The sequence below is a fragment of the Emydura macquarii genome, unplaced genomic scaffold (genome assembly GCF_026122565.2).
Source record: "Emydura macquarii macquarii isolate MOO-44397 ecotype Brisbane River unplaced genomic scaffold, CSIRO-AGI_Emac_v2 contig_312, whole genome shotgun sequence".
Classification (NCBI taxonomy): Eukaryota; Metazoa; Chordata; order Testudines; family Chelidae; genus Emydura; species Emydura macquarii.
This window is the reverse complement of record NW_027130449.1, coordinates 14619769-14647739: the sequence shown is the minus strand read 5'-3', so window position 1 is coordinate 14647739 and position 27971 is coordinate 14619769. Positions and strand designations below refer to the sequence as shown.

At 53.4% G+C, this 27971-nt stretch overlaps 2 protein-coding genes across 3 annotated transcripts; both read left to right on the top strand.

Moving 5' to 3' along the window:
• The first annotated feature begins 448 nt into the window (after positions 1-448).
• MPZL3 (myelin protein zero like 3) lies at positions 449-12244 on the top strand. The gene is made up of 6 exons (XM_067566237.1): positions 449-638; positions 2860-3026; positions 4588-4798; positions 5639-5804; positions 6551-6614; positions 8214-12244. The coding sequence occupies exons 1-6, from the start codon at positions 581-583 to the stop codon at positions 8238-8240; spliced, it is 693 nt and encodes a 230-aa protein (XP_067422338.1). The 5' UTR covers positions 449-580; the 3' UTR covers positions 8241-12244.
• Positions 12245-18770: 6526 nt separating this feature from the next.
• LOC137163014 (myelin protein zero-like protein 3) lies at positions 18771-24617 on the top strand. Of its 2 annotated transcripts, XM_067563041.1 has the most exons (6): positions 18771-18895; positions 19363-19588; positions 20089-20218; positions 20969-21029; positions 22515-22610; positions 24273-24617. In XM_067563041.1, the coding sequence occupies exons 1-6, from the start codon at positions 18872-18874 to the stop codon at positions 24480-24482; spliced, it is 747 nt and encodes a 248-aa protein (XP_067419142.1). In that variant the 5' UTR covers positions 18771-18871; the 3' UTR covers positions 24483-24617. The 2 variants fall into 2 exon arrangements, with proteins under 2 accessions (XP_067419142.1, XP_067419135.1); XM_067563034.1 differs by lacking the exon at positions 18771-18895 and having other exon boundaries at positions 19164-19588.
• Positions 24618-27971: the final 3354 nt, after the last annotated feature.

Sequence of the window (27971 nt, the reverse complement as noted above, 5' to 3'; positions counted from 1 at the left end):
TGTACGTGGCGGCGCGGCGGCTCTGCAAGGAGGCCGGGCCGGGGCAGGCCCCGTTGCCATGGAAACAGCCGGGGCGACCAGTTGCCAGACTAAGCGAAACGGGCGCTGCTGGGTAGCCGGGGCTTCCCCCTCCCCGCAGCGTGGGGCGGGCTTGCCGGGTCTGGGCTCGGGTCGCGCTCCGCTGATTGCCGGCTCCGAGCGACTCTGGTCCGCCCCGCTTCCGCTTCCGCTCCACGGCCTGGTTCCGGTCCGGCCCGATCGCAGCAGTGCACAGCCCGCCATGTTTGCTCGTGGTTCCGCCCCAACCGGAAACGGAAGCGGACATTCCGCCATGTTTGTTCAGGGTTCTTCCCAACCCGAAACGGAAACGCGCCGTCCGCCATGTTTGTGCCGGGTCGTTCCCCCACCGGAAGCGGAAGTAATCGTTCCGGCATGTGTCCGGCGTCGGTTGGTTTGTTTTGGGCGGCCGGGGCAGGGAGCCCCCGACTTCCGGGTTCCTGCGGCCTGGGCCCGGCTGGTGGCTGCCGCGCCGGGCCTCGCCCTGCCTCTGCCGTGAGCCTTCCCGGCCTGTTCCGCCAGGATGCGGGGCTGGGCGGCGGGCGGCTTCCTCCGGCTGGGGCTGCTGCTGCTGCTGCTGGGTGAGCGCGGGCCGAGCCCAGCCCGGTGCGGGCATGGTGGAGGGCTCGGCTCGGGGGGCTCGGCTCGGGGGGCGGGTCTGCCGTGGGGCTGGGGGCTGATGGCGGGGGGCGGGTCTGACTGTGGGGCTGGGGCTGGGGGCTGATGGTGGGGGCTGGGGTGGGGGACCAGAGGGCTGGGGGCGGGTCTGGCCGTGGGGCTGGGGGGGGGCCGGGCTGGGGTGGATGGGGTGTGGATGCGGGAACCCGGGAGGCTGAGGCCGGGGCCGAGGCTGCTGACGGCCCAGGCTGGGGGTGGACAGACCGGGGGTGGGGGCTGGGTTGGGGTTGGTGGGGCAGATGAAGACGGGGGTTGGGTTGGGGGAGGTCGGAATTTGAGCGGGGCGCGTCTGTGGGATTCGCCGAAGGAGGGTGAGGTGTGGGGTTGGCCGGGTGTGTAGGGGCAGCCCGCTGTAGGGCAGGGCTGGGGTCTGTACTGAGATACATTTAGGGAGTTCTGTGTGGGGGCAGGGTGTGACTAGCCCCCTCCTCCCCCGCAGTATTTTCGGGGCAGCTAGGAAAGGTGCATTAGCGAGAGGCTTGTTGCCACAGTTACAGGCCAGGGGGAGGTGTCGGGGGTGGGAAGCCTGTGTAGCTTCAGCTGGAGTGTCCCAGAAGTGATTGGGTAACAGTGACCCAGCTGCACCCTGTCAAGCTTTCTGAGTCACCCAGACACACCACTTCCCAGCTGGGATCCACCACCCTGGGGGCTGGGGTGACTGAGGCCTTGCAACAGGTGCAGCCTGAGCATGTGAAAGGGCTCACAAGTGCCTTTGAGATTTCCAGGGCTTTGTCTAGGGAGCAAAGCCTCCGCTGATCCCTCTGCCTGGCCCTGGTTCTCAACACTGCCTCATTTGGAGGTCTGTCTAGCATTGGAAATGGACATGGGGCAGCGGAGAATGGGACTCGGGCCATCTGGGTTCGATTTTTGGCTATGTCAGTGACTTGTTGGGGTAAGTCACTTCACCTGACTGGGCCTCAGTTTCCTCATCTGTAAACTGTGGTGAGTGATATCCACTCGCCTTTGCAAAGCTCCTGGAGATCTTTGCGTGAAAAGTGTCTTCTGACAACTCGTTACTGCTTCGCAATAACCTATGGAACTTGATGCTGGGGATCTTGTGAAGGCCAAAAGTATAACAGGGTTCAAAAAAGAACTAGATAAGTTTATGGAGGGTAGGTCCGTCAATGGCTGTGGGCCAAGATGGTCAGGGATGTAAGTAACGCCATGCTCTAGGTGTCCCTCGTCTCTGATTGCCGGAAGCTGGGATTGGATGACAGAGGAGGGATCACTTGATGCTTGACTGTGCTGTTCATTCCCTCTGAAGCACCTGGCATTGGTCACTGTCTGAAGACAGGCTACTGGGCTAGGCGGACCGTTGGTCTGAGCCAGAGTGTCCGTTCTTATGTTCTTATGATGATGAAACAAATCCCGTTTTGAAATCCTTTGATAAACTGAGTTGCCAGTGGTTTTCCCCTAGCATACTTTCTGAGGCCCTGGCCATGAGGTTCCTAAGAGTTGTGATTTTCTTCCACCTCCCTTTGCCTCCGTCACTTTACAGTCCAGGTAGTTGGACTAAGACTTGTTTACATTTGTGGAAAAAATCATTTGTTTTCAAGTGTCCATGTTTTGTATTTATTAGTGAGTACATAACACTTCTGGAATGCCATAAACTTACACAGCACTTTACAAACTTTAAAAGAAGCATGTTCTCAGCACCAGAGAGTTTACAAACAAAAGAAGACAGGCATAACCAAATGCAGAACAGACTGTCAGGAGAGGGGTTGTATGTTGATTTATTAATAAGAAAAAGAGCCCTGAAGTTGGTACTTTGGACCTTCTCTCTAGTCCAGCTGTGTTAGGTTACCTACTCTTTGACTAGTTTATCCCCATAGGTGGGTACACGTAGGGCTTTGGCAGTGACCACCAAACAAATACCCTATTTGTGGGCTAAGTGTGAAACACTGCTGAATTCCTGTCATCATTAGAGGAATCCCCAGGTTTGCATTTCTTGGGCCTGGTGGGGGAAAGGGGATGGGATAGATACCAACTATTAGCTTTCCTGTTTCTAGATATATGTGCAGTTTCAGACAATCATCAGTTCTTCACAGCTTTGCTTTGCTTTCTCATGTGTGTCCCTTACAAAAATTCCCTTCTAACCTTTCTCTTTGGGGCTTGTTTTATCAGGTGTCTGGAATGGTCTTTCATTGGAAATTAAAGTGAATCCTGAAGTACAAGCTTTTGTCGATGAACAAGTGACCCTGAAATGCTCATTCAGCTCCTTCTCTCCCATAACTGAGAAGCTGACTGTAGACTGGACATACCAGCCCCTCACAGGTGGTCGTATGGAGACAGTAAGTGCTTGCAGATGAGTGGTCCAAAGAATCTTTAATGTAGGCTGGGCAGAACTCTGTAGGAAGGCTGAAGATCCCATGGCATTTTGTGTAAAAAGTCAGGGTTTTCCTCTGTGTGCTTTTCCACAGCTGTGTGGTGGGCTTTGTCTGTCACCCTCTGCTCCAGAGGTGGCTGCATTTCAGCACTGCTGTATATACATAGGGTGAATTACTTTAGAATCCTTTGGACCAAAAGGAACTATGTAAATGCAAAATATTATAACCCTAAGAGATGACTGTCCCATTGCAAGGTAGGCATCCATATTACTGCACAAGAGATCATGTGATTCGGAAAGCCTCCCATGGAGAATGTACTGTGGCAGTTTTGCCATGTGGCAGAATGCAGGTGTAACTTAGGTCGGGGTGATAGCAGGGTGTGTGCGCAGTCACAGTCTGCAGGCATGATGATAGATCGTCCCTAAGGATTTATGGGCTGTTACTGGTTATTGTTGGCAGTGTTACGAAATCCAGTCAGAGGTGCATAGATGGAAAATCCATTCATAAATGTCTTATTCTCTGTGTAAATCATCAGTGATTTCCTCTGCTCAGATGAGGTTAAGCTCTTGGGAATGGTATGTTGCAGCTGGGAGGATGTGGTGGTGCCTTTGTAAAGTAAGCTCTGGTAAGTCCCCTGTGGCCAGCCAGCGTGAGTGAACTGAGGGGAAGTTAGCATTGCTTTGTGAACTAAAGTCTGATGGGCAGAGTTGCGGCATTCAGTCATGCCATGCCTGGGATAGGGTTCCCATGCTTTACAGCAGAGAGCACTACACCTCCTGATTGGCATGGCTAGATGACTAAGTAACTGTTTGTATGCAGCATAGTTGTAGCTGTGACCTGCGGCTTGAAAACTTGTCTGTCTCACCAACAGAAGTTAGTCCAATAAAAGCTATTCCCTCCCCCGCCTTGTAGCTTTAAGTAACTGATTTGTCTGTCTGTCTAAGGTACTTATCTGGCCCTCATTACCATAGTATTTGAGTGTCTTGCAATCTCAATGTATTTTTCCCCACAACACCCTGGGAGGTAGTAACGTGCTAGTATCCCTACTTGACAGAGGGGAAACTGAGGCAGAGAACAACTAAGTGACTTGCCCAAAGTCACACAGAGAATATTTTTGGTAGAGCAGGGAATTGACCATGGGTCTCCCAAATCCCAGGTTAGCACCCCAACCTCCAGAGCATCCTCTTCCATCTGAGATCCTCCTTGGCCAGAAAGATGATGCTGACTCTGATGTGAGCCTTGGAGACTGGTGGGCAAAGAGGGAGATCCTCAGGGCTCTGACATGGGTATGGAAGACCCTGACACGCATTTCCATCCCCTCTTCACCCGTGGTAAAAATATTTTAAAAATCTGAAAAGCTGGTGCAAAGGTGCCCAGTGCTGTGGGCTGGAGAGCCCCTGGCTGTGCCTGAGTGGGCTCCTTTAAATGGTGGTTCGTTTTGATCCCGTTACTCTGTGAAGGGAGTTCTTTCTCTCTCCTTTTCAGAGAATGACTTATTGGAACAATCACTGTCTTCCCCCTTCAGATTTTTCATTATCAGTCTGTTGCATACCCAGCTGTAGTGGGAACGTTCAGAGACAGGATTTCATGGGTTGGAAATATTGCCAAGGGTGATGCCTCCATTGCAATAGAAAACCCGACAACGAACGACAATGGGACATTCACCTGCGCAGTGAAGAATCCCCCGGACGTGCACCACAACATCCCCCAGACCACGCTGACGGTCACACACAGAGGTAAGACTCAAGTGTGGCAGTGTTCTTCCTGTTTATTTCTCATGAGTGCATTCCTGTTTTGCCAAAAATCTTTGGAGTCTAAGTACCAGGTGTGAAGTGTCTAGCTTCCGTAGAACTACAGGTTTCAATGCCACCTGGGCTTCACTCAGCCCCTCTCCTTTTCCAGCTGTAAATTCAGATCCATGCAATTTCTCCTGTGTTCTGTTGGTGAAAACGGAAGGTTGTGTCTGTCCTGTCTGAAGACGCAAGACGCCACAGCATTCCCCTAAGAGCAGGCATCTGCCTTGGTGTCTGTCTGGGGAGTTCAGATCATTCCAAACTTCACTGGGGGTTAGCGCATGTCCTGTCCTGTGGAACAGGAGGTGGAGGTGATGGGCAGTCCAGGATTCCCACCGAAGAGCGTGCAGCATTAAGTGGGTAGCGTGGCTTGGAACTGATGTCCTAACAATGACCCGATGCTTCACAAACATGAACAAATAGCTGCCGTAGGCTGTGCGAGAGCGCTGTCCCTGTGCCTGCAGACTGGCTGTGTCCATCAGTTCGATGCGACTTGCCTCTCGCCTGGCTCTGGATATGCTGCTCTCAGTTGTGCTCCTTCACTGCAGGCAGGGAGTTTTAATCTTTTCCCTCCCCTCTGTAGGGAAGTAAAAGCTTCAAGTCCAGTTCTGAATTTGAGTTCCCTGCCAGGACTCTGTCACAAGTTCCTTTCACCCCAGCCAGCCCTGTCTTTTTATAGGAAAGGCCAGGATGCTGTGTGGTGGATTAATATTTGCCTTAGAGATGAAACAAAGCCATATTCTACTGCTTTTCTGTCCTCATTGCTTTCTCTCTCCCCTGCAGGCTTTTCTTTCCAGCTAACTTCAGCAGCGTTGCTATCCATCTTAGTGTTCCTCCCCTCTGCCATTGTGGTCATACTGCTGCTGGTGAGGATGGGAAGGAAGTTTGGGGTCCTAAAGCACAGAAAAAAATCTGGCTATAAGAAATCATCCATTGAAGTCTCTGATGAGTAAGTTTTGCCTGGAACCTAAACCCCATTTCCCCTCTGGCCTATGGTCTTAGGTGGGTTTTTTCTGTCCTCCCACATTTCATAACCCACAGCATCTGGAGTTCTGCCATTGAGACGTCACTGTCTGTGGGCACAACTCAGCTGGCAGTCAGAGTCTCTGAAAACACCTTCTGGGAATGTCATGAAGTGAAATGTGTGCGGTACATCCTCTTTGGGGGGCAGCTGAGCTAACCTGTTGTTGGGATGTAGAGCCTTTCACCTCCATCACCAGACTTAATCCAGCCCAGATCAGTAAACTGTGTGGTGGGTCTCAGTCCAAGTGTCAGTATCACAAAAGCCCAGCACTCTAATGCGAACTGGTTCCCGTGTAAACGCGTCATTTTGTTCTCCTGGGATGTCAAGCCATCATTACACTGATGATTTTTTTAACTAAAATATTTTGGTTAATGGCAGCTGAAACTTTCCAGCCAAGCAGCGATTTCTGAGGTTCATGGTGTGGTGAAAAGACAACAGGAATAGTTTGGCCATTTGATTTAGGTTTGCCATGCAAACCTTTGAAATAAGGAGCCTCACATGCTGGTGTTTTGCTTTGCTAGTTAAAACATAATTACAGAGAAGGCATTTCTGAGGAATTAGTCAGAAGGGCTGGGAAAGAGACCTGTGTGTTTGAAAACAACCCTGCTCTCCCGGCTGTGTTGGGGCGTGAGTGGGAGACACGTTGACCTAACACTGTGCTTTTTCTGCAGGCCTGAGTGTACTGAGAAGGGCACCTATCTGGGGAGGCTGGGCACATGGTGTTTGCAGTGTGTGGTGAGTGCAAATAAACATTCTTTTAACTGCTTGTGTCACTGTTAAGAGTGAGGGCTCCGAGCCAGAGCCAAGCACAGTGCCTGAGAGCTCTGCGTGAGCTCCCCACATAGCGCAGTTGATGTGTCTCGGTGCTTTCCACATCTGATCTTTTTTGGGTAGAAACTGCTGCATTATTGGGTGGGTGTGATTAGCGTGAGGCCCACAAATTCATTTAATCCAGATCAAACCCTACATTTTCAGTGGTGAAAAGCCAGAGTTTAACCACTTAACTCACCGTGCTGCCCTTCTCCTCCAAAGACCATGGGGAGTCTCTTTATGCCATAGGTGGAGTTGGGCTAGGATGCTGTGGCTGTTGGGTGAGCAGTGCAGAAATGTGTAAATCCATTGCTGCCCTGGTGGTCCCTGGGGCCAGCTGCTCAGGCAGCCCTGAGATCAGTGAGAATCTGTGACTTCCGCAACCTCCATGACAGACTTGCAGCCTTACTGATGAAGCATTACATGTTTGACCACTGCTTTGACTCATCCTTTCTGCTGTCAGCAATAGAAGGCTGTACTTAATATCTCAGCTTTCGTACCAATGAGTTACAGGTGCAGAAACAGAATTATAGGTAACTAATACCAGCCGTAGAAGGGTAACAGAGCAGCAGCAGTAGGAGGAGGATAGGAATTTGCAAGGGGCAGAAAGTCACGTTGAATGTTTCATCACTCATTTGACACTTTGTTCTTTGCTGACAACAGCGTGTTTAGCATGCCAGGCGTCTCGCTGATGCTGATGTAGCAGGACTTGATGCTTCTGTACTGTGTTTTCCGTTCATCTTTAATACATTTTACAATTTTGAATACTTTTATAATCCGCCACACACACAAAACCGAGAGAGCTGCTTGGACTTGGATCCTGAAAGGGATGGGAACCAGTGGAGGTGCTTGCTCATAAGGCAGATACGTTTTTGCCTCCTGGTGTGAGAGCGCAACGACTTGAGGTCCCCATAAAGCGAGAGAGCGCCAAATGATCATGGTCATTAAAGTGAGATATTGGGGATTTGAAGGCGTGTGGTTGCCAGGAGCGGGGGCAGACTTGAGCAGTAGGTTTAGATGTAGCAGCAGCGCCGTGTGGCTGCCCACAACCCTCTCTGCACGCACTGTAAATGTATGTGCTTTTCCTTTGAAACCATCAGGCTGGCAGCTCTCCAGTCTTGTGTGGGGACTTTGCAGCAAGGAAACGGGTGCTCGAGCTGTTCTGGATCCGCTCTCTGTAGGAACTTGTGCCGCTTTCAAAGGAAACTAGTGTTTGGGGCTGGTGTGGCAAGTGCCTCTTGCTTTGAGGTTTGACTGTTTCGCCACTTAAACCTGCCCCACGCGAATTTCTTGCTGTGCCAGTTTAACGGGGCTCCTCAGCGACATGCCAAAAGGGTTTGACTGCAGCCTTTTACAGAGACATTGGGCCTACGGCTTTCACAAGAGCATTGGCTTTTTCCAAACGAGCAGCTTGTGAGAAGCACTTAATCTCTTGTCTGAATCTGCCCAACTCCTGTCTCTGCTGAGCATCTGAATGGTTTCATGTCTGCGTGCCTAATCTGGCTCCTCAATACTTTCCCCCAGGACACAGATGAGGAGGACCTGTACTGATGAAAGGCCAAAGCTACAGATGAAGGGAGAACGTGCAGTGTTGAAAGCCTCCTCCAGAAGGCCACTAAGACCCTTGGATACCCAGTGCCTCTGAACTTGGCGTGTTGGGAGAATTAATTCTGAGATGGGAGAATCAACTTTTATTCAACGGCAGGAATAATGATTCTAAAATCGTGTTATTTATTGGGGGAAAAAAAGGAAACCTTTTGTATTTAAAACCCACCTGGCAATATTGTAAAGCAGAGAGACCTGAAGTACAGCTTTCCACTTACAGCCCGACAGTGCTTCCAATGAAATGAGCTCATTCTCTAACAACAATCTGACTCAGCACATTCCCTGGTAGAGGGGCAGTGCCAGCTGCCCTCTCTATCGCATGCCTGTCTTCCAGTTCCCCGAAGCTGAAATTGCCTAAAGCACAGGCTGCTTAGGAGTGAGACTGTAGCGCCTTAAATGGATGGTCTTGAGACACATCTAGCAAACGTCTCTTGCGTTACACTGCTGCCTCCTTGCTGAAGTGATGCACCAGCATGACTAAGGGCCGTGTTTGGCCTACTGGACAAAGGACCTATCTGAGCGTAGGGTGAAGGGAGCTTGCTGCTTTTTCATTGCTTCCTGGTGGCATCTGCCTTATAATGACAGGGGAACCATCTTATGCCTCCCATCTTTTCAGCTGAGCTTTTAAAAAGCTGCCAGCTGCATTGTAATGAAACCCTGGCAGTATTTGTCTTGATTCTTCGTTACCCAGCAATCTGCAGCACCAGATCATTCTATGCTTAGAATGAAGTTATTTGTAAAAAAAATGGAGTGTGATTAATTTGCAGCCATTTTCCTCTAACAATGGCGAATGGTGGCGAGGGTGCCCCCAGCTCCATCTCACCCTGTCTCCCTGGGCCATCATTTCAGGGCAATGTCACAGGGAAGGACCCTTTGGGTATTACAGACTCGTCCTGTACTTTTCATAGGCTCAGACTTTGAGAAAGCAGCTTGCACAAACCTCTGCTGCGTGGGCTTCCAAATGACAAACGTGACAATAATGCTGCAGTGACTAACTCTGTTGTGCTGAGCAGGGCAGACAGCGTCTGCATGAACTGAACATTGATGGATGTCGTTACTTGTCACGTTTCATTTTCTCCTCTCCAAGAGCTATGAGCGGGGGGAGAATGGCGCAGAGAGCTTCCCTGGCCCACAGAGTGCAATGCCTCTCTATGTAGCTGCCTTCATCTTAGATGGGCCAGGAGGCGTCTAGTGAGTCTTGTGAAATTCCTGGGCAGATAGAGTAAACTACAGAGAGGTTCTGAAGTTGCAGAGTGGGGTGAAAAAATGCATCAGTATATTAGCAAATACTAATGCACGTTACAGAGGGAAGGGTCAGTGTATTGCTGACTGGGAAATCATTGAACGTTTCAGGGAGAGAAAATTCTCGACTTTTCCGCCCCCTCTTTCCCCCAGCTCCAGCAATCACTGTTGTGAGGAAGAGGGAGCTATGCACAGAGCATTTGCTCATCCTGTTTTAGTTCTGACCTGTCTCTCTAGTGAGCAGCGGAGTCATGCAGGGCAAGGAGCAGTGTGGATAGCGTGCGAGGCTCTGTAGACTTATGCTTCCAGGGCAGGATGAGTAATGCTTACCACTACCCCTTCTTAGTCCTTAGTGCCATCCCAGGAAGTCCATGTTACAGCGTGGGATTCCCAGTACAGCTCCTAGACTGACCAACAGAGGCAGGCCAGTGTTCTGCCTCTGCCCAAGGGTTGGGTGCTTCCCTTTCTGCAGGGACTGCGCCCGGGGACACAACTCTGATGTTGCCTGTAGAAATCATAGGTTTCTGGGTGCCCCATCCTGCTTCTGTGCAAGTCTGGGAGTGTTCCCATCGACTTAGCTGGGAACAGGGCTGCATCTTGTCCTCGCCCTTCCCTTGGTGTTCCAACTGGGAAGTGCCTTGCCTGTATGTCTAAGCATTTGATGCCTGCATTTGCACAATAGCAGGCAGGTTTAAAGATCCCAGTCTCTCGTTAAATGAGAGTGTATTGTAAAGAGCCGTGTCCCTTCTGCTGTGACCTGTTGGACTGGGGCCTGGCAGAATTGCAGTAGTCCTCTACAGCTCAAAACTTGCTGTAACTCCAGGAGTTACAAAGGGGGAAAAGGTCCATTAACCCTAGGGCTGTCCAATCTTGAGTTTGAACTTTTACATGTGCAAGTGCTGAATGGGGAACTAATAAACTACCAGAAGGCTGGCACGTGACTGCTGCCCCATGGTCTGCAAAGGGTGGAGTGTTGTCTTCCACCAGCCCTGCCCAGTAAGAAATAGAGAGGAGGGGGCAGCCGTGACATGCCTCTCATCTGAGCACCCAAACTGCTGCTGCGCCACTTGCTTTCTCTGTATGGCGTTCTCTGGATGATCCCTTTTGCTGTAGCTGTGCTGCTGTGCTATGGCCAATAAATCATTTTGTTTCGTTCCAGGCCACGTTTTTCTTTGTTTGGCTAGAAATAGGCAGACACGTGGCTGAGTTTGAAGAGGGGCTTGTGAAGCTACCCGGCCTGACTGATCACTGCTTGTGAGCTGAAGAGTCCTGGTGATGATGGGAGATGTGCTTAGGAGCTGATCTGTAGAAGAGGCCACATTCTCCATTAATGGGGTGTAAGCTGTAGTGCCATATAAACCTGACTGTCTAGTCCAGAGGCTGCGAAGCTGAGTGGCGTAGCCACACGGCATTCAGGGCTAGCTTCTTGCAGCTGTGTGGTCAAAGCAATGGTAAGATCTTCCCCTTTCACAGCTAAAGGGCTTTTATAAGTTTGCACTTCCTGGTGACTCAGTGACTGTCCAAACCTAAAACCAGCCAGTGGAAGGATCTCAATGGGAGTTACTGGCAGGCTAGAGGGAACTGGTTTTACTGTTCCAGTTTGGGCAGTAGCTAATTGCTCAGTGCTTTGCTAAGTAGAGAATCTCATGTTTCTACAGAACTTGTCAGTCTAAAGGAGGCCAAAGCATTTACAAACAATGGCCAGATCCTGCGCTCGGTTACCCTGGGACAAAGCTGTGCTGCCTGACGCTCATGGCTTGGCTCTACGTTTAGAATGGTGTGTGAGAGAACAAAGTTTAGCTCTTTCTTTGCTAGCTATCTGGAAATCCAGCTCTGGGGTGGACCACAACAGCTGTGTAATAGCACCCGGGTAGGGAGAGAAGTGAGGCAGGCTATATGCTATTGAAATTGGGGGTTTGGGTGGGGAAGGTAGTTGTCAACAGAGCAGACAGCCGTGTATGCTGTAGCCCATAGGGCTAGCTTGCCTTTCTTATATTCACTGCTTTGTTATATTCAGCAGTAATGCAAGGTACCTACAGGCCGTAACTGTAAGGCATTCGCTTCAGCAAGGTGGCATAAGGCTTGAGGCCAATGAACGTTGTACAGATAAAATTGAAACAGATCAATGGTTCAACAGAAAACCCAAAGTACTGGGGAGCTGAAAATGGTGTTTAAGAAGAATTTCTAACCACAGCTACACGATCCAACCACAAGAGCGTTATGGCAATGAATTGATGTACATAACATGTACGTGAGCTACATCTGCGTATACCGAGCTACAAGAGGGCCATAATAATGAACTGATGCATGATAATAAGTTGAGATCATTGATACACTGACCTACAGGTGAAGAACAATCCAACATTAGTAAGGTGAGAAAATACAAGTAAGGAAAAGGGGGAGATCTCCTGCTGAACGCATCAAACATGAATGGCCTCAGTGTATCATCTTTTAAAAGTTACATCCCAGCTTGGGGGCGGTAGGAGAAAGAGATGCAATCCTTGGGAGGTGCCAGAATAATGGCCACTAATAATGAAGGGGAAGGGGATGGTGATGAGGAAGATGATGGCTAACATTCCCGGCTGTTCTCACGGGATGGTGTGAGTATATGGCTGTGCGGATGCACATTCTGTCGTATCGCTGTCTTACTGAGTTGGGGTGTTTGTGACTGTGCTGAATGTATCAATAAACTATTGGTAGTTCTAGAAGTGTTCCTGTGGTGTGAGTGGTGTAACTGCACATTGGGGTTCCCAAAATATATACTTCAATCAATACTGGGCCTGATCTTTGGACAAGAATCTCTCAGCCCTCAAAGTGATCGCTAGGAATTACGTCATACATAAATCAATACATAATCTATAGGTTAGGCTACGATGCCAAGTGTCCTGCCTTTGCATTCAGAATCTAAACAGTAAAGCTAGTGGCATGATGTCGAATACATGACTTCATAAATGTTAGCATTTAGATAGCGGTTTCTTGCCACAAAGATACCAGCTGGGCTATTGCCTCCCATACTGCTCATACAGAGGCTGTCTCATTGCCCTGAGTGTAGGCACTTTAATGCTTTCCCCCACCACCTTCTGTTACAAGTCCCCCTGGTTTTACATGTAGGTGGCATCTTGGCATGGATCTATCCTGCCTTGGGGTGCTGAGCCTCATCTCTCCTTGAGCTGGTTATTTTACAACTTACTTTGTCCCAGAAGACCAGGCTAAGAGTGAGGGGAGGCCAGGGAGCTGCATTTTGAGAATCTGTGGCCCCATTTAGGACATGTATCGTAGATTTGATGGGAGCTGTGTGCTGTGGTTAAAAGTTGGGGGCTCAGGCACATCCTGAGTCTGTGCATAGCAGTTTTTTCGCTATTAATGTGAGTGCTGTGTGTATCTACACGTCCTGTCTACAACCACCTTTCACTCTATTCACCAAAACCCTTTCTGCCTTCTGATTGTCAGCACTCACTTCCCCTTTGTAATTTAAAAGCAGCCATTTCCCTGTGAATGAGACACACAAGATCTGAAACCAAGAGTTACATTTTAAATCCTGCACCTGCAACCTCAAGCAGACTCTGCCTCTGCTCCGCTGAGACCATGGTTGAGACGCTGTAAGCCTCTGAATCAGTCACTGGAGAACACTTTGCATGAGAAGCTGGGGGTCTGCTCCAAACTATCTGGTAAGTGTCTGAATAATCTATATTCATTTTCTGTCGGAGAGCAGAACTAGGGAATATTTTAATTCTCGGAGCTCAGCTGCCCAGTGGCTGAAAGTCCCTGATGTGCAATCGCAGGGGAGTGAAGGGCACTGTTGGTTTTATGGATTTCTTTCCACATCCAATGAGTTAAGGTTCTGTCTAAGGACAATTATCCCATGGAAGGATCCTGATAATATGCCATTATGTACATGATATATGTGTATATATATTGGTGTCATAATATACCCAAGAGAGCCCCACTGCGGTAACTCTGTTGCCAGCTGAAACACATGGAGCACCTGCTGCCCGATTTGCTGTGTAGAAATACTTGAACGAAGTCAGTGAGGGGATTGTGAGTAATAAGGTAACAAATACATGGAGGATTCGATGATGCTGAGGGTCAGATTCTCCAGTGAGCTCAGTGGTTGGGTGCATGTTAGGTGCTGAGATGGTTTGAAACTCCGGCCATAAGTGTCATGATAGCTGCTGGGTATCAGTGCTTCTGGAATCTGTCCCCTATTTAGGCGCCTCACTGGAGGTGCTTCTCTGGCAATTTAGCCCCCTGAGAATTAGGAGCATGGCCAATCTGCACGGGGAAATGCGGCAGCCGGGGAATTTGGAGCGGTGTGTGTCGAACGTGAGCGAGCGAGCAAGCCCTGAGTGCAGGATGGACCTTGCAGGGCAGGTTCTAAATACTTAAGTCTTTTTACAAACGTTTCTTTACTGAGAGGCACGTGTAAGGAGAATTACAGAGGTCCTTGCTACTGCTAGCTGGACTTTGATTCTGCAAACACGCAGCGGGCAATGGAAGGCAGGGTCTATTTTATACCAGCGTATTTAGCCGGGCACTCGAGCAGCTTGGAAAGTCTTCATTTCTCAATCTAGAAAGCAGTTCTGTATCCATGGCAGTTGGTGATGGCTGGATTCCACTCTGGGATCTGCAGGCGCTTTACCAACTTCCACTGGAATGTGAAACTACAATTGCCTGAGAAAAAAGAAATCTGCAGACATGCCTGGTTCTGAGAAGAGGTGAAATCCTCTGAAGTGAGGATTCCTAGGAGATTTGGTGCAAAATTTTGCTCTCCCTATTGACCTTGTTCTATTTAAGTATTTCTCCATTTCACACCATCCCATGGTGCATGCTAGCGCATCCCCAGCTGTGTGCCATCCATTCTCACTACTCACTGTTGCATGTTCAACTCTGCAGAGCACAAAGGAGACAGTCTCGGCCTCATGGAGTTTGCCGTATAAATACCCCAGACTGGTCACCGATTGCTCCCTACTGTGCTAGTGCTGAAGGCCATGTTTGTTGTTCTCTGAGAATGATCAGGAGTAAACAGTACTTCAGAAGTGTACTTTAAACCAAGTACAGGTGGCAGGTTTACTCTAGATCCTTTTCATTAGCTGCCCTGTTTCTTGGGGATTAATAAATCCCACCTCAAAATTGTATTGAAACTGGTTTTGGGGGGCACTGGCTTGTCCAGGGCACAATAATGAAACGCACAGAGAAGGGGACAAGATTTTTCAAAATAAAAAACAGGATGATTTTGTGGTGATGTTTTTTTGGGTAACAGAATTCTTATACAAGAGACTGTGTGTGTGTGGTGTGTGTGTGTATATTTTGCTGCTGTTGCTACTGCCAGCTTTTGGATTTAACATATGAGTGTATAACACTCATGTAGTTTGGAGGATTTTTTCCCATTAACTTCTTGTTCTTCAAGAGTTGATCATCAGACCCATAGCAAATGCACTGAGTGTGCCTGCGCTCGTTCAGCTTTTCTCTTCACTTTGAATGCAAAGTGTCACAATGAACACTTGTTCCACTGATTTGTTCCTGTAAACACAGCTAATTCCGCCTGGTGCAGAATGCGTCTGGAACAAACATTCAGAAGTTATTACAATTTTTGTATCCACTTAGTGAAAAAGGGGCCATTTCAGGTGTCCCAGAAGAAGTTCCCCTTATAGAGGTTTCCACTGTTTGAAATTCAGCCCTTGTTGCCAGTGACTAATAGTGTTATCATCTGATCTGTCCTCATTCGGGGGATCTCAGATGTTTCTGCTGTGCAGGACACACACTAACAGGGAGATTGTCTGAAGATTAAGGCGTCTGGATTGTTAGTATCAGTGTAAACACTTCTGAGTGCAAGTTTGTGGAAACAGTTCTTATCACCTTCCTCCACATCTGTGGGCAAAGCCAAGTTGACCTCTCAGTTCTGCAGGAACCTTGAGCTCCGAACCACGCGGAAGATTCGTTCCACAAAAGGAAAATTTAAAACCAGAGCATGGTCCTCCAGCCGCGCTCTCGCTAACTTCCCCTTCACGGTAGCTCAGAATTGACTCAAAGCAGAAACGCATCAGACAGCTACCTTGCTTTTCATAGTGCCTGAGCTTTAGACACCCAGGTGTCAGCCAGTGGGAGCTGGTGGATTTGTTAAGCTAAATCCCCGAGGCTCAGGATAAGTAGAGGGGGAATAAAGGTCAAATCCATCTCAGTAAAAGCAAAGGAAGCATCAGTCCAGCAACTCTGTCCGTCTGTGAGTCACCTGCTTACGGGCTGATCGCCTGGGACGTGGCTGCAATGCAGTTACAAGATGGGGTGCTGGAGGGAACTGCTGCCTGAGGGTGGGAGCTCTGCTCTCTGGGCTTTCACTGGAGTTGCCTCCAGCCCTGCCTGCTACCTGGGGGACTTTGTACCAATGCAATAGCAGAGTCAGGCACACAGTCCCTGCCTCTCGGCCAGCTCGGCCATGGTTTGGGTGTGTATCTTGTTAAAGCGAGGGAGGGATCTTGGGGTTGGCTCAGCGGAGCCGAGGCTGTGACTTAAGTGCTCTGCATCCACTGGAGAGAGCAGGGCCGTTGCAGCCTGTTAACTTTTCTCTTCCCTTTTCAGCGTGCAATGAGACGGTTAGCTGCCCTGACTCTTGTCCTGATACTGATGGCGCTGGGTAAGCAGAGATCCTGCTTTCGTCCCCTCTCTCTGGCACCCTGGAAACGCTGCCTCCTTTTCCTTCCCTGGCCTTTCTTAAAGAGCCACCGTTCCTCCCCCAGGAGACGTGACTGAAGCGTTCGGCTCATGACCGTGAATGTCCGAGCCCAGGCCATCCCCGTGACTGAGCTCGGAGCCTGCAGCCCTTTCTTCTAGCCCTGGTGCTGCGTCAGGGTGGTCTTGAGCAAGTCTCCTGCCCCCCCTGTGCCTCAGCTCCCCAGCAGGGGATACTGGAGCCTACTGCTGGGGAAGCTGATGAGCTGCCGATCTGGTGCGATCTGGAATATGGGGGGCGTGAGCTGCGCATCCTCACTAATGCTGATGATTTCTCTGATCCCTGAACGCTGGGCATGCCACCCTTCTAACCTGGCTCCCACGCACCGGCCTCAGCAGGCCGCTGTGCCCTGACCTGTGATCTGCATGTGCTCAGCCAGGCCCCAGCAGGGCGGGAAGGAACAGAAGCGCCTCACGAGGGCTGAAGGCAAGTTTCAGCTGCAGGGAAGTGTCTCCAAGCTACTGATTTCTGGGTCTGCAGAGGCCTGGGCCTGTCTTGGGCTCCTTTGCCCAGTGCTCTTCATTTAAACGCCCCAGCCAGCCCCAGAAGAGGCCTGCTCGGGACACAGCAGCACTTCGCATTTAGTATTTACTGGGGGCTGTGCCCGAAAGCGGCTCCCGTCAGAGCTCAGGAACGCGGCTCACGCGTCAGGAAGGCCGGCAGTCGGAGCTGCATGATCAGCTGGGCTTAACGCCGTCACCTGAAGATCCCCAAGCATTTAAGGAGCATGGAGGGGCGAATCAGCCTCCTTCCTGCTGGGATCTGTTAATGTTCGTTTTGGCCCTGCCCAAAATCTCCCGGTGGTTTCTCTCCCCTGGGAATTTTCTATTGCTTCCCACCTTGCCCGGCCCTCTGGGCGACTCACCAACCCACCGCCCTGTGTCATCGCGCCAACGGCGCCGTCTCTGGGGCACTGAGAGTCTTGAACCTTTGCTGCTCCCAGGTCCCTTCCTTGTCCCGGCTCTGTAGCACTGCTGCTTGTGCCAGCTCTGAACGCTTTGACGCTGCTCTGCTCCTTTCCTCTGCCAGGGTTCTCCAGAAACCGGCTGAGCGATAGCTGGGCCACTGCATGTGCAGACAAGCTGAGGACCCAGCCTGATGGGTTTGAGAGCCTCAGGGCAAGGGGTGGGGAAGAAAGCAGGGAAGGGCTGAGAGAGGTGACACTGGCACACAGAATGCAGCCCAGCAGTCCTTGCCCCAGTGCAAGGATAGGCTGGTGGTCCGTGCACTAGTTTGGGCCTTGGGGATCTGGGTTCAAATCCCGGCTCTGCCACAGACTTCCTGTATGACCTTGGGCAAGTCACTTAGTCTCTCTGTGCCTCGGTTTCCCATCTGTACAATAGGGATAATAGGCTTTCCCTGCTTCACAGGGGGTTGGGGTAAATACAGGAGATGGAGTGCTCAGATACGATGGTGACAGGCAGGGGTACAGGAGACCAGTTCACGAGACCCACAGCTCTCCGCTTCAAGAGAGCAAAGTGGCTTGTGCTTGTGCAACAAGCTTGTTCAAGCCGGGCCCACGTGCCACTGCTGACTGGAGTGAGGCTGGGAGAACGGGCACTGTGGGGCTGCAATGTGGGGTAAGGGACCTTCCCAGGACATGGTGCCTGGGAGCGCAGTGCTGGGGGCGCAGGGTGATGACCTGTCCTGAGGAAGAGCTGGGACAGAGGCATGTGGTTGGTGTCTTGGCTGCACCACAGGCCCTGCCACGTGATCTCACTGAGCAGGCAGCATGGCCCTTTGGGAGGCCACGGCCCGTAGTGTGGAGGCAACATCAGACCTAGCATGTCCATCCTCAGCACTGCCCACCTCCCAGAGGTCCGGCTAGCAGCAGCCCATCACCCTGGCTTCAGGCTGTGGGCGGACGAGGCCGTAGCACGGGTGTGACCAGCTGGGGTGTGTGCAAAGCAGGGGGCCTGCCTGTGGTGTTGCCTCCAGTCCTTTGCAATGCCCCTCGCCTACACCGCCCGGGTCTGCCCCCCAGCTCTCCCTGCCTGGGGGACCGGGAGTAGAGGGGGCTCCCTCCAAGGGGCTGCTGGGAGGGCAGAGAAGGAAAACTCACTCGGCTGCCTCTGAGAGCAGGAGCAGCCTGGGGGGACTGGGCGCCAGGGCTGGTTCTGGCTGTGGACGCGCAGCACAGACTCTCCCCTGGGGGGAAGGAGCTGCCCTGGCCCCCCATTTCTTGGTGTTGTCTCACGAAGGAGCCAGTTGAGGGGCTGCAGCATTTTGTGCAGTCAGATGGGTGGGAGAGGCGCCCCCAGGAAGGAGGACTCTGTCGCGTGACGGAAGCAGGGTCTCCCGGGCTTGGTTCATGGAGGCGGCCGGTCCCTTCTCCCCCTCCAGGCTGGGTTGGGAGGGATGGCTCCCGGGATGAGCGGGCAGCTGGCAGGCCCAGTCTGATCTAGGCAGCTCTGCTCTCTGCACCGGGCTGCATTCCTCCTCTCTGGGCTCATCTCTCCCGTCCTTGGTGCCTGCAGAGAGCTGTGGGGTGTTGGCTGGCCTGGTCATCACTCGTCCGGAGCTGACTGCTAATGTGGGGGACTCAGTCCTGCTGGAATGTTTCCTGCTGGCAGGAGACTGGAACGTGACCAAAGTGGATTGGCTACACATGCCGGAAAACCAGACTCAGGCGGTGAGTCCAGTGGCCAGGAAGGGCCCAAGGCAACAGCACAGACCTAGGGCAAAGGGGACACCGGGTCGTAGAGCAGAGCAGGGCTCGGGGGGTCAGGCGGGGCTGGGAGCAGTGCTGCTGCTCAGCACATTCACCCCAGAGACAACAGCGATTTCTAAGGGGGCTGGAAACTCAGCCCAGGCGGCAGCTGTGCAGAGGTCTCTGAACGAGGTGGGTTTGATGCCTCTCAGCCCGGTTCCTAGGTGCTCATGTCCCAGAATCCCCGCCGGCAGATGGGGCTGATTGTTGACAGGCCCAGCGAGGAGCCAGACGCCAGCGGGCCCTCGGCTGAAGTACCTCTGGCCCCGCAAGGGCAGCCCTCCATGGCGAGGGGGCGAGGCAGCTGCTCGGGGATATTCAGAGGAGCGAAGTTCACACCTGGGCGTGCAGTGACTCCCACTCACATGAAGGTCCCGATCCCCTTGCAGGAGGAGATAGTCTTCTACTACTACAGTAACTACAGCGTGCCGGTGGGGCGCTTCCGGCACCGCGTGCAGTGGTTGGGGGATGTGGCCCGCAAGGACAGCTCTGTCAGGCTGCAGGACGTACAGCTGGACGACAGTGGGACCTACACCTGTGAGATCCGGGTGTTGGGGCAGAGCAGCGTCTTCAAAAACTGCACCCTGCTGCACGTGGCTCCTGTGGGACGGACATGTAGGTGCCTTCTCTTGCTAGCTTACGCCTCCCCGTGGCTATGGGTCAATTTCACAACAGCCTCCTTGCTTCGCCCCTTCCCCTGAGCCAAGTACTTCCCTGCCCCTCCATCTCTAGTGCTAGCTACGCCCCGGCTGGGTCTGTGTGAGCTTGGGGGCGCCTAGGGGTCACACAGTTGGCAGCCCTGTGCGATCCCAGGAGCATGGTGCTGCGTCACCAGGGACTAACAAATGCCACCAACTGTGAGCGCTGGGGCAGAAATTCCTGACTTTGTGCAGCCCCCAGGTGCTGTGCTGTGCTCCCTGGGGACAGATCTCTGCCCCCGTCCTGAGGGAACTAACCGCTCTGTTACAAATGGGAGGAGATATCTCAGTCCCCTGGATGTCTTTGCCAGTGACGTGTCCTTCCCCAGGTCTGGGGCAGAGACTGATTCCTGACAGCTAATGCGCAGGGGCAGACAGACAGCTCTAACCCTGCCGCATGTGTCTCTCACCCCCAAGCGTCCGGCTTTGCGGGGGCCCAGGACTCCAAGAGCAGCGGCTGGGAGGCTGTGATGGGCTACGTGTGTGCAGCCACCTTCCTGGCCCTCTTGTTGGGATCCGGGCTGAAGAAGATTCTCCAGAAGCAGAGGTAACGGGCGCTGGGTCCTGTAGGGTGGGTGTGGTACCTGGCTGTTACCTCCTGCCACAGGCCAGGACCAGAGAGGGGGATGCAGATGTGGGTGAATTTCAGCACCTGGGGAATCCCAGCTTGGGGCGACCACACCTGATCCCCTGCTGCCCCCCACGGTGGCTCAGGTGTGTCTGGCTGGCCTGGCCGGCCCGGCCTGGCCCTGCCCTGCGCTTCCTGGGCTCCACACGGCTCCTCTCCATGTCCCTGCTGAGCCTGCCTATTCTGAGAGCCGCCTCCTGACAGGAATGCTAGGGGATGCCCTCTTGACGGGCCGGGTTCGAGGGACAGAGCTCGCGTCCAGTTGGGAACGAGGCGGAGGGCTGGGGTCCCAGCACAGCCCGTCCCTGTGCCCTGCGTGGAGCAGCTAGATGGGGAGGAGTCGCACACCCGGCTGCACCCCTAGCTACTGCAGCTGTCTGTGGGGCTGGAGCACTCCTGTGCACAGCAGGCTGCAGTGGGAGCGAGGCGCATGGGGTAGACGCAAGGCCAGTCACCGGGAGTGGGAGTCCCTCCACCCTGCGTATGGAACGGCTGAGCAGCGGTTCTGGCCTTTCCTTGCTGCTTTCTGGCACCAGGTGCCTGACCAAGGGCAAAGGGCCGCGTGTCAGGGTAGCTGCAGGCAGAGCCGGGGCTGGCTCTGGATTTAACCCCGGGAGGGCTGGGAGGGATGGCAGCTCTTCACCTGCACACAACTGACATTCCCTGCAGACATTCGGAGGACGGGACCCTGTGGAGGACTCGGGGTGACGGCAGTCGGCACAAACCAGAGGTAAGCTCAGTCTCTGCTTGCCAGTCTGGGCAGGGCTCCTGTTGCCAGACCCTGTAACGGTTTTGATACACGAGAAGAGGAAACGCCAGCGGGGCCAGTTACTGGAATAAAAGGAGGATTTGGGGTAGCAGGGCTGCCATCCGGCCTGCTCCCAGGCAGTGAGTGCACGTGTAGAGACTCCTACGCCCAGCAATGAAAGGCTGGCTTCTATTTTGCTGTATCGTGGGCTTGTCGTGTGGGTGCTGATGGGAATTAACCCCAGATAATTCCCTCCTGCCGTGACTCCTCATTAAGAGATAATATCAGTGGAGCAGAGGGAGCTAATGGTCTCCTGCTGCTACCTAAATGCCCAGGCAGAGGGCAGGTCGCTGTTTGCAAAGCAGGAGATGTGGGTCCTGTGACAACGTTTGTTGCTGTTGCAGCCCAAGACTTGTGAATGGTTTATAGTCCTCCTCAGAGGGAAGTGCGAGAAGAGGCTGAGCGTGTGTGACACAGCCAATCAGAGTGCAGTGCAGGGCGGGTAGGACAGACACGGGAACCAGGACACTGGGGTTTCAGTCCCACCGTGGCAAGTTACTTCACTTCTCTGAGCTTCAGTTTCCCTGGCCTCAAAATGGGGATCCTGATCCTGCCTTGCCACGCATGGGGCTTCACTGATTAATGCCTGTGAAGTGCTTTGATGGCCTCAGATGAGAAGCACTCGAGAAGGGTAAAGTGCTGTTGTGGCTTTAAAGGTGCTGAGGCCCTAAACACCCACAGCTGAATGGACCTTGGTGGGAGACGGGGCCTTTGCATCCCAGGATTTGTGGGGATCTGTTGTCCCATTAGGAATAAACATGCCTTTCACTGTGTAACATTGTATTTATTTGTTGAGCTTTCATCGGGGGATGCAAGGATATTCTTGACACTAGGTATTATGGAGGCAAGCAGGTTAGTAAGAGTAAAGAAAACAGGAGTCCCAGACAGCACAAGAATCACCTCTGCAGTGACACTAGCTAGGGTAAGATGAGCAGTGCTCTCAATCCTCATGCTTCAGGGCATGGCTGATCAGCAGGGGTCAGGAAGGCATCCCCCCCCCCCCAGTACCAGACTGCTCCATTAGATGTGTTATGGGGGCTTTATAGTCCTTCCTTTGAAGCTCGGGTGTTGGCGGCTGCCACCAGTTAGTGGACGTCAGTCTGCCCCAGGCTGGGGACTCTGCTGGCTGGCACGCACTGTAGTTACCTGGGGGCTGCTTTGCTACAGCTGTTGCTGGTCAGAGAACCCCCTGCCTGCCCAGCACGCCTGGATGAGTGGGGAAGGCGGACGGCTAAGGAGTCTGGAGCAGGGCTGAGCCCTCGCTGGAGAGCTAGTCAGCATTTATCATCCTGCCCACGAGATGCTGGGACCTCCCCAAGCACAGAGACTGCCTGGTCCTGCGCGGGAGAGCTCACAAGCAGAAAGGAGCCACACAGGGCCTGAGTCTCTCTCTGATCTTCCTGCCAGGAAGGCATTTACTCCCTCCCAACCTGTGCTGAGACGCTGAAGTCTGGGCAGGAGGCAGAGCGGTGGAGCGCAATGGACACGACCTACATTACCATGGTAAGCAGGTGTCGGGAGGTCCACGCAGGCGAGGCAGGACAGAAGATGTGCTCCGCAGAGATGGAGGGTCCGTGGTTTGAGATCTCGGTAGTGAGAAAAGAGCAGCCGGACGAGGAAGGGCCTTACACTGTTAGCTCATTAGAGCCGCACTCAACCCGTGAAAGTTACAAATCCTAGGCTGTCATTCCAACACTCTGCCGCTGGGACTATAAATCAGGCACTTACCACACTGAGGAAGGGGAAGCCCGTCGGCCTTCCTATAAGTGAGTTGCGACCAGGGAACGAACCTGCCACGTAGCACCCGCCAGTACCTCCACGGATCTGCGGGGAGCTTCGAGGCAGGGCGGCACCTGGGGTCCCAATATACCCTCTCCCCAGTTCTAGCAATAACTCATTGGCTACCTCTCAGTCCACCTGGGGATTGGTTCTTAACACGTGCGGTTTTCTTTCCTATTGGCCGTTAGCTAGGGTCCAATCCACTATAAGCTGCAGTTCCTTGTTAGCTGCTTAGCTGGCCCTTAGCTGGGTTAAACTGGTTCTGCGGTCAGCCTACTTCTGCTTTCATTCCGAGCGTATGCCTAGGCCATGAGGTCTAGCCCACCTCAGGAGGCCGACTCTTGGTCTTAGGGCCTAGTCTTGTCACCTGTGCCGTTCTCGCGTTGCAATAATCCTCCGCGCCCTACAGAAGATCAGGGCCTCCCCCAAACACCAGGGCCTGACTGGCCCTGGAGTGACCCCATTGCTATCAACAGCCCGATGTCTGCTCACGCCATTGGAATGGAGCCATGTTGGGGATACACTGCAGCGGGAGCAGATCAAAGCCCTATTGCATGGCCTCAAAGAGCCTCTCATGGCAGCGTGCTCAAAACATAGGGCAAAGATACAGACCCTGCCCGTGGGCTTCCATGCAGGGGCGTGTCCAGGCAAAGGGACACTTATGGGCCATGCGGGTTGTGCCCACGCTGCCAGCTGTCACACACCGTAGGGCAGTCCAACTTCTCCTCTTTCTTGCCAAGGGCACTGAGGGGGTGAGTGATCATGGGGGGCTATGGGACTCTTAGCAGCTCGTGTCTTCAAACCTTGCCTCAATTTTGAGCAAGAATCAGGGGGCCAGGACTCTGGGGTTCCATTTCTGCTCTGCCACGAACTTGCTGGGAGACTTGGAACAAGCCGGTTAACCTCACTGTGCCTCGGTTTCCACATCCGTAGGGTGAGGCTGTGCGCTGTCGCGGATGTGCGTTGGTGGATGAAACGCTGAGCGTGTGTCAGTACAGCGTAAGAGCCAACACAGAACAGCGTGTGCCTGAGCCTGCCGTTACTTGTCACCCCTTGTAGCCTAGTCACCGGTCTCCAGACCACGGATGGCTCCAGTTTTAGTGTTGGCTGCAGGGCAGAACGTGGGTGGTTTGCCGCCAGGCGAGCAGGGGATCCTAGCCCCTTTCTTTGGAGGTGATGGGGGAGCTGGGCTCTGGTTCCAAGGGTGGCGTTTGGATGCAAGCTCTGTCGAGTTCTGCCTAGGTAAGGAAGGATCTGCTCGCTCCGCTAGGCAAAGCAAACGGGGCCCTGATGGAGGTAGCTGGGCTGACTTCACTCTAGTGTAGGTCAGGCCTAACGCCCGCTGGCTGCCTGACACACTCTGGCTTTGCGCTTTGTCCCTTGCAGCACCCCTCTGCCGCGTTCCGTGGGGCGGGCCTGGCCCTTCTGGAGAACAATGTGTACGTCCAGCTGGAGAGGAAGAAGATCCCAGGGGACCGGATAGATGAAGGGAGACTGGGCGATGAAGGAGCCCGTCAAAGCAAGAAAACCTGTGAGCAGTCAGACTGTCCGGAGGAGGAATTCCCTTGTGCCCCGGAGGGAGGGAAATCTCTCTGAGCCCAGCCTGGCACAATCGCCATGGCCCCAGGGGGACACCCTCCCACTCCAGCAGTCACGCGATGCTGGCTCAGTCTGGATGGTGCATGGGCCGCATCTCTCTAGCTGTCCGTGTTGTTACAATCGATTGGTGCGACGTCGCCTGCAGGCCCCAGTCAGGACCTGGCTCCGTTGCGCCCAGCACTGTGCAGACTTGCTGCTGCTTACGGACGTTTCTGAAAGGGCCACGTCATGCTCTGATGGGGCTGCCGGGAACTGCAGCTTTCGAGTCCGCTCCAGGAGCGCTGTGCAACCCGGCATTGGAGCCCTGGTCCTGGACACGCTGCCCCTCGGGAGGGCCCTCCTTGCCGAGTGTGGCAGGCCAGGAGCAGAGCACAGCAGGGAGATGACAGTCCATGGACCTTTCTCTGGTTTCACCCTCTCATTCGCCAGGTGGGACGGGGCCCAGTGGCACATCTTCCACGCACGGGGCTGTGCTACTGGCCTGTGCCGTGCTACACACAACTCCAGGGAGAGCCCAAATACCCAGACGGAGGAGGGATTGATGGGGTGTTGTGTGCCCTGCGGCTGGGCCTGCTGCATGGGTGCCTAGGGGTCTCCGGGCCGCCAGCCTGGCACCTTCCACCCGAACCACATGGGAAACAAGCAAACCCACAGGCTGGGGACACAACGTGGTTGACCTGTAGCAAAGCCCGGGCTGCGTGCATGGCCTGTGCATGATGTGCTCTGGCCCCCACCACGCACGTTTGTGTCTCCGTCTGCACCCCTACGGCCATGGGGCGCACGCTAGATCCTAGCGCAGGGCTCGGTGTCCTGCCTCGCTTCTACATGGACCAGATCTGCATCTGAGCGTGCCAAGTCGCTGGCGGACAGCGGGACTGGCTCAGCCCCTCATTTCGGATGGGAGTCCGTGCCCTGCCCTGCCCTGCCCTGCCCGCGCTTCCTTGTGGTGGGGTGAGAAACCTTCCCACGAAGCACGGCGGGAGGCCTCTGGCTCAGCCCAGCGGGGTCCCGCTCTCAGGTGCTATGTATAGCTGTCTGACACCTCCATGTCAGTGATCTGAGCTGGGATGGCTCCATTCCTGGGGAGGAAGGGAGACCAGCCGGAGTGCTGACAGAGGGGAGAATACAGCAAGGGTTGCTCTCTGCTGCAGTCTTTTGTTTCTCATGGCCACCCAACTCGTTTTTGTTAGTGAGGCAGAATAACCGGAGTGGCTTAAAAAATATGCCCACAAACTTTTTATGAAAGCTGAAATAAATCGGATGATGTAAGTAATGAGTAAGGACCTGCTGTATCAGAGTGCCGCGTGCAGGAATGCCTGGGACTATACAGTGTAGGTGTGGGACTTCGTGCAGTCAATAGATCTTAGCGATTTATTATATAATAATCTCGCACTGTAATCTCGCACTTCACAGCTGTAACAACTGACAAACGATACACAGTGCTCTGCCCCCACACCTGGGTGTGTGTGTGTGTGTGTGCGTGCGCGCTTTTCTGTTTGTTTGACAACCTGATTTTATTGTGAGGCTGATATTTTGGTGTCTTTCTTGAAGCCCCAGCTCCTGGAGTCCTGTGACTATGTGAGAATCTCACCTTTTGTTTCACAAAAGAGCTGCTAGCCCTCATGGTTGCAAAGAAAAGCTTGAAAATGTGATCCAAGTGCAACGTAAAGCCTGAGACGCGTGAAGGCAAAGAGAACAAAATCCAGCTGCCAACCTCACGACATTTAAACTGATCTCAGGACTGCGGGGCCCGATTCATGGTTTTTGACTGCTGGGGCCTGGCACCGCTCTCCCATTTCGCCACAAGTTCAGTTCTTGGGAGTAGCCCTGCCTGGCGGAGGTGTGGAGTGGTGTTAGCACAAGGGCAAGCACGGAGGTGCTGAGCAAAGCTGGGAGCCTGATCCTGCACCAGTGCTGCTGTCGAACGGGTCCTGAGCACCTCATTAGGCTGAGGAGCGTCTGCTCCTTAAACACACCTGCTCCCTGAGCTGTGAGTAAGGCACTGTGGGGCAGACAGGCAGGGCTCCGTAAGCTACCAGACAACACCCTAAGGTAACTGCTAGGGATCGTGGGCAGGCCTGCTGGGGGCATGAAGCCGACCCAGAATTCTGGCTGCATTGCTCCGGTAACGTGAGACCGGCACCTGCGATCCCAAGGGGATGGTACTTGGTCCGGAAGGCGCAGAGAGCCTAACGGCCCCGCTTCCCCTCATCACAGGCAGTAGCTGGCTCCAGAGGAAGCCAGCTCCGCTCGTTGGTAAGCTGGCAATTTTAAAGAGGCCCCGGCACCGGAACCACATCCCCGCGTGCAGAGCAGGCGAAAAGCTGAGCGCTTCAGAGGAAATGTTGATGCCCTCCCACTTACTTTGATGAAATCCACCAACCATAAAATTTACTCCCTTTTTTTAAATAGCAGCATCCCTCTACCCGGCCATATTGCAGGCTGGCAATAAAGCAGGGCTAAAATTGTGTGTGTCTTGGAGACAACCCCGTGCACTGGCACAAACAGCCACAACAAACACCACATCAGCGCCCTACACAAAGCTCCTTGAAAATGAGCAAGGCCGCGTGGCTGCTCCAGCCCACCTTGTGCCTCCTGGGGCTCGGCCTGCTTGTCTCTCTGGGTAAGTGTCTCTGCACACCTTGCATGCAGGCATCTGTCAGGAGAACAGCAGCCCCGGCCGGCCGGGGAGAAACCGCTTCACTCAGCAGCCGCATCGCCCCAGAGAGACCCCGGGAGCCAGGGGACGAGGGGAGACCGTGCGGGAAAGCAGGGCTGGGGCGTGTCGACCTGCGACCGGGGAGGGCGACGGTGTAATGTGCAATATTGACTGAAATGACAAAGGAGAACGCAACCTTTGACAAAGCAGGATCCGGGCTCCAGGCTGTATCTGCACCCCTGAAATCGCCGGTGTCTCTCTGGTGCGGGCTATGGGTGTGGTCCTGCCTGGTGCAGGGGAGAGGCTGGGGATGCTGTGCCTTTGCTCAGAGGTGTCAGGCTGAAAAGCGAAGTGTCGCATGTGTGTGGTGTGTGTGTTAATTTACTCAAGGCGCTGCCTCGCATTTTGTTGGCTGCTAGTGAGGAGTGTGGCGTGCCAGGGCTGTTGGTCTCTGTCCCCTGCTTTTCTGCCCGGCCATGGAGCCGGCAATGTGTGTCAGCAGCTTTGTGTTTGTATCGATTACTCGGAAATAGGAGAGGGTCAGATGAAGACATAGGTGTGTTCTGGGCCGGTGCCTCTGCCTTCAGACAGCCTGGGAAATGGAGGCAAACATGACCAGATCTCCCCTCCTTTCACGACTAGGAATCCTGCATGTCATTTGCTGCGGAGAGGCTGCGTGTAATTCTACCGCCCAAGCCTGTGGGAAAGGGGTCGAAGGGGACAGGGCACTTGGGGAGTTAAGGGGGGCAGGGAAGGAAGCAGTAGGGAATCAATGGACTCTCCTCAGTGCCCACCCGCTCTGGGGAAGAAGCCCGTGTCGCATGCTC

What these genes read in the sequence shown, in the direction of transcription:
- MPZL3 (XM_067566237.1), top strand. Translation starts at nt 581, where the DNA reads ATGCGGGGCTGGGCGGCGGGCGGCTTCCTCCGGCTGGGGCTGCTGCTG. An exon ending in CAGGTGGTCGTATGGAGACA is followed by an intron (nt 3,027 to 4,587) that starts GTAAGTGCTTGC and finishes TTCCCCCTTCAG; the next exon opens with ATTTTTCATTATCAGTCTGT. An exon ending in TCCATTGAAGTCTCTGATGA is followed by an intron (nt 5,805 to 6,550) that starts GTAAGTTTTGCC and finishes CTTTTTCTGCAG; the next exon opens with GCCTGAGTGTACTGAGAAGG.
- LOC137163014 (XM_067563034.1), top strand. Translation starts at nt 19,168, where the DNA reads ATGGGGCTGATTGTTGACAGGCCCAGCGAGGAGCCAGACGCCAGCGGG. An exon ending in GCAGTCGGCACAAACCAGAG is followed by an intron (nt 21,030 to 22,514) that starts GTAAGCTCAGTC and finishes TCTTCCTGCCAG; the next exon opens with GAAGGCATTTACTCCCTCCC. An exon ending in ACACGACCTACATTACCATG is followed by an intron (nt 22,611 to 24,272) that starts GTAAGCAGGTGT and finishes TGTCCCTTGCAG; the next exon opens with CACCCCTCTGCCGCGTTCCG.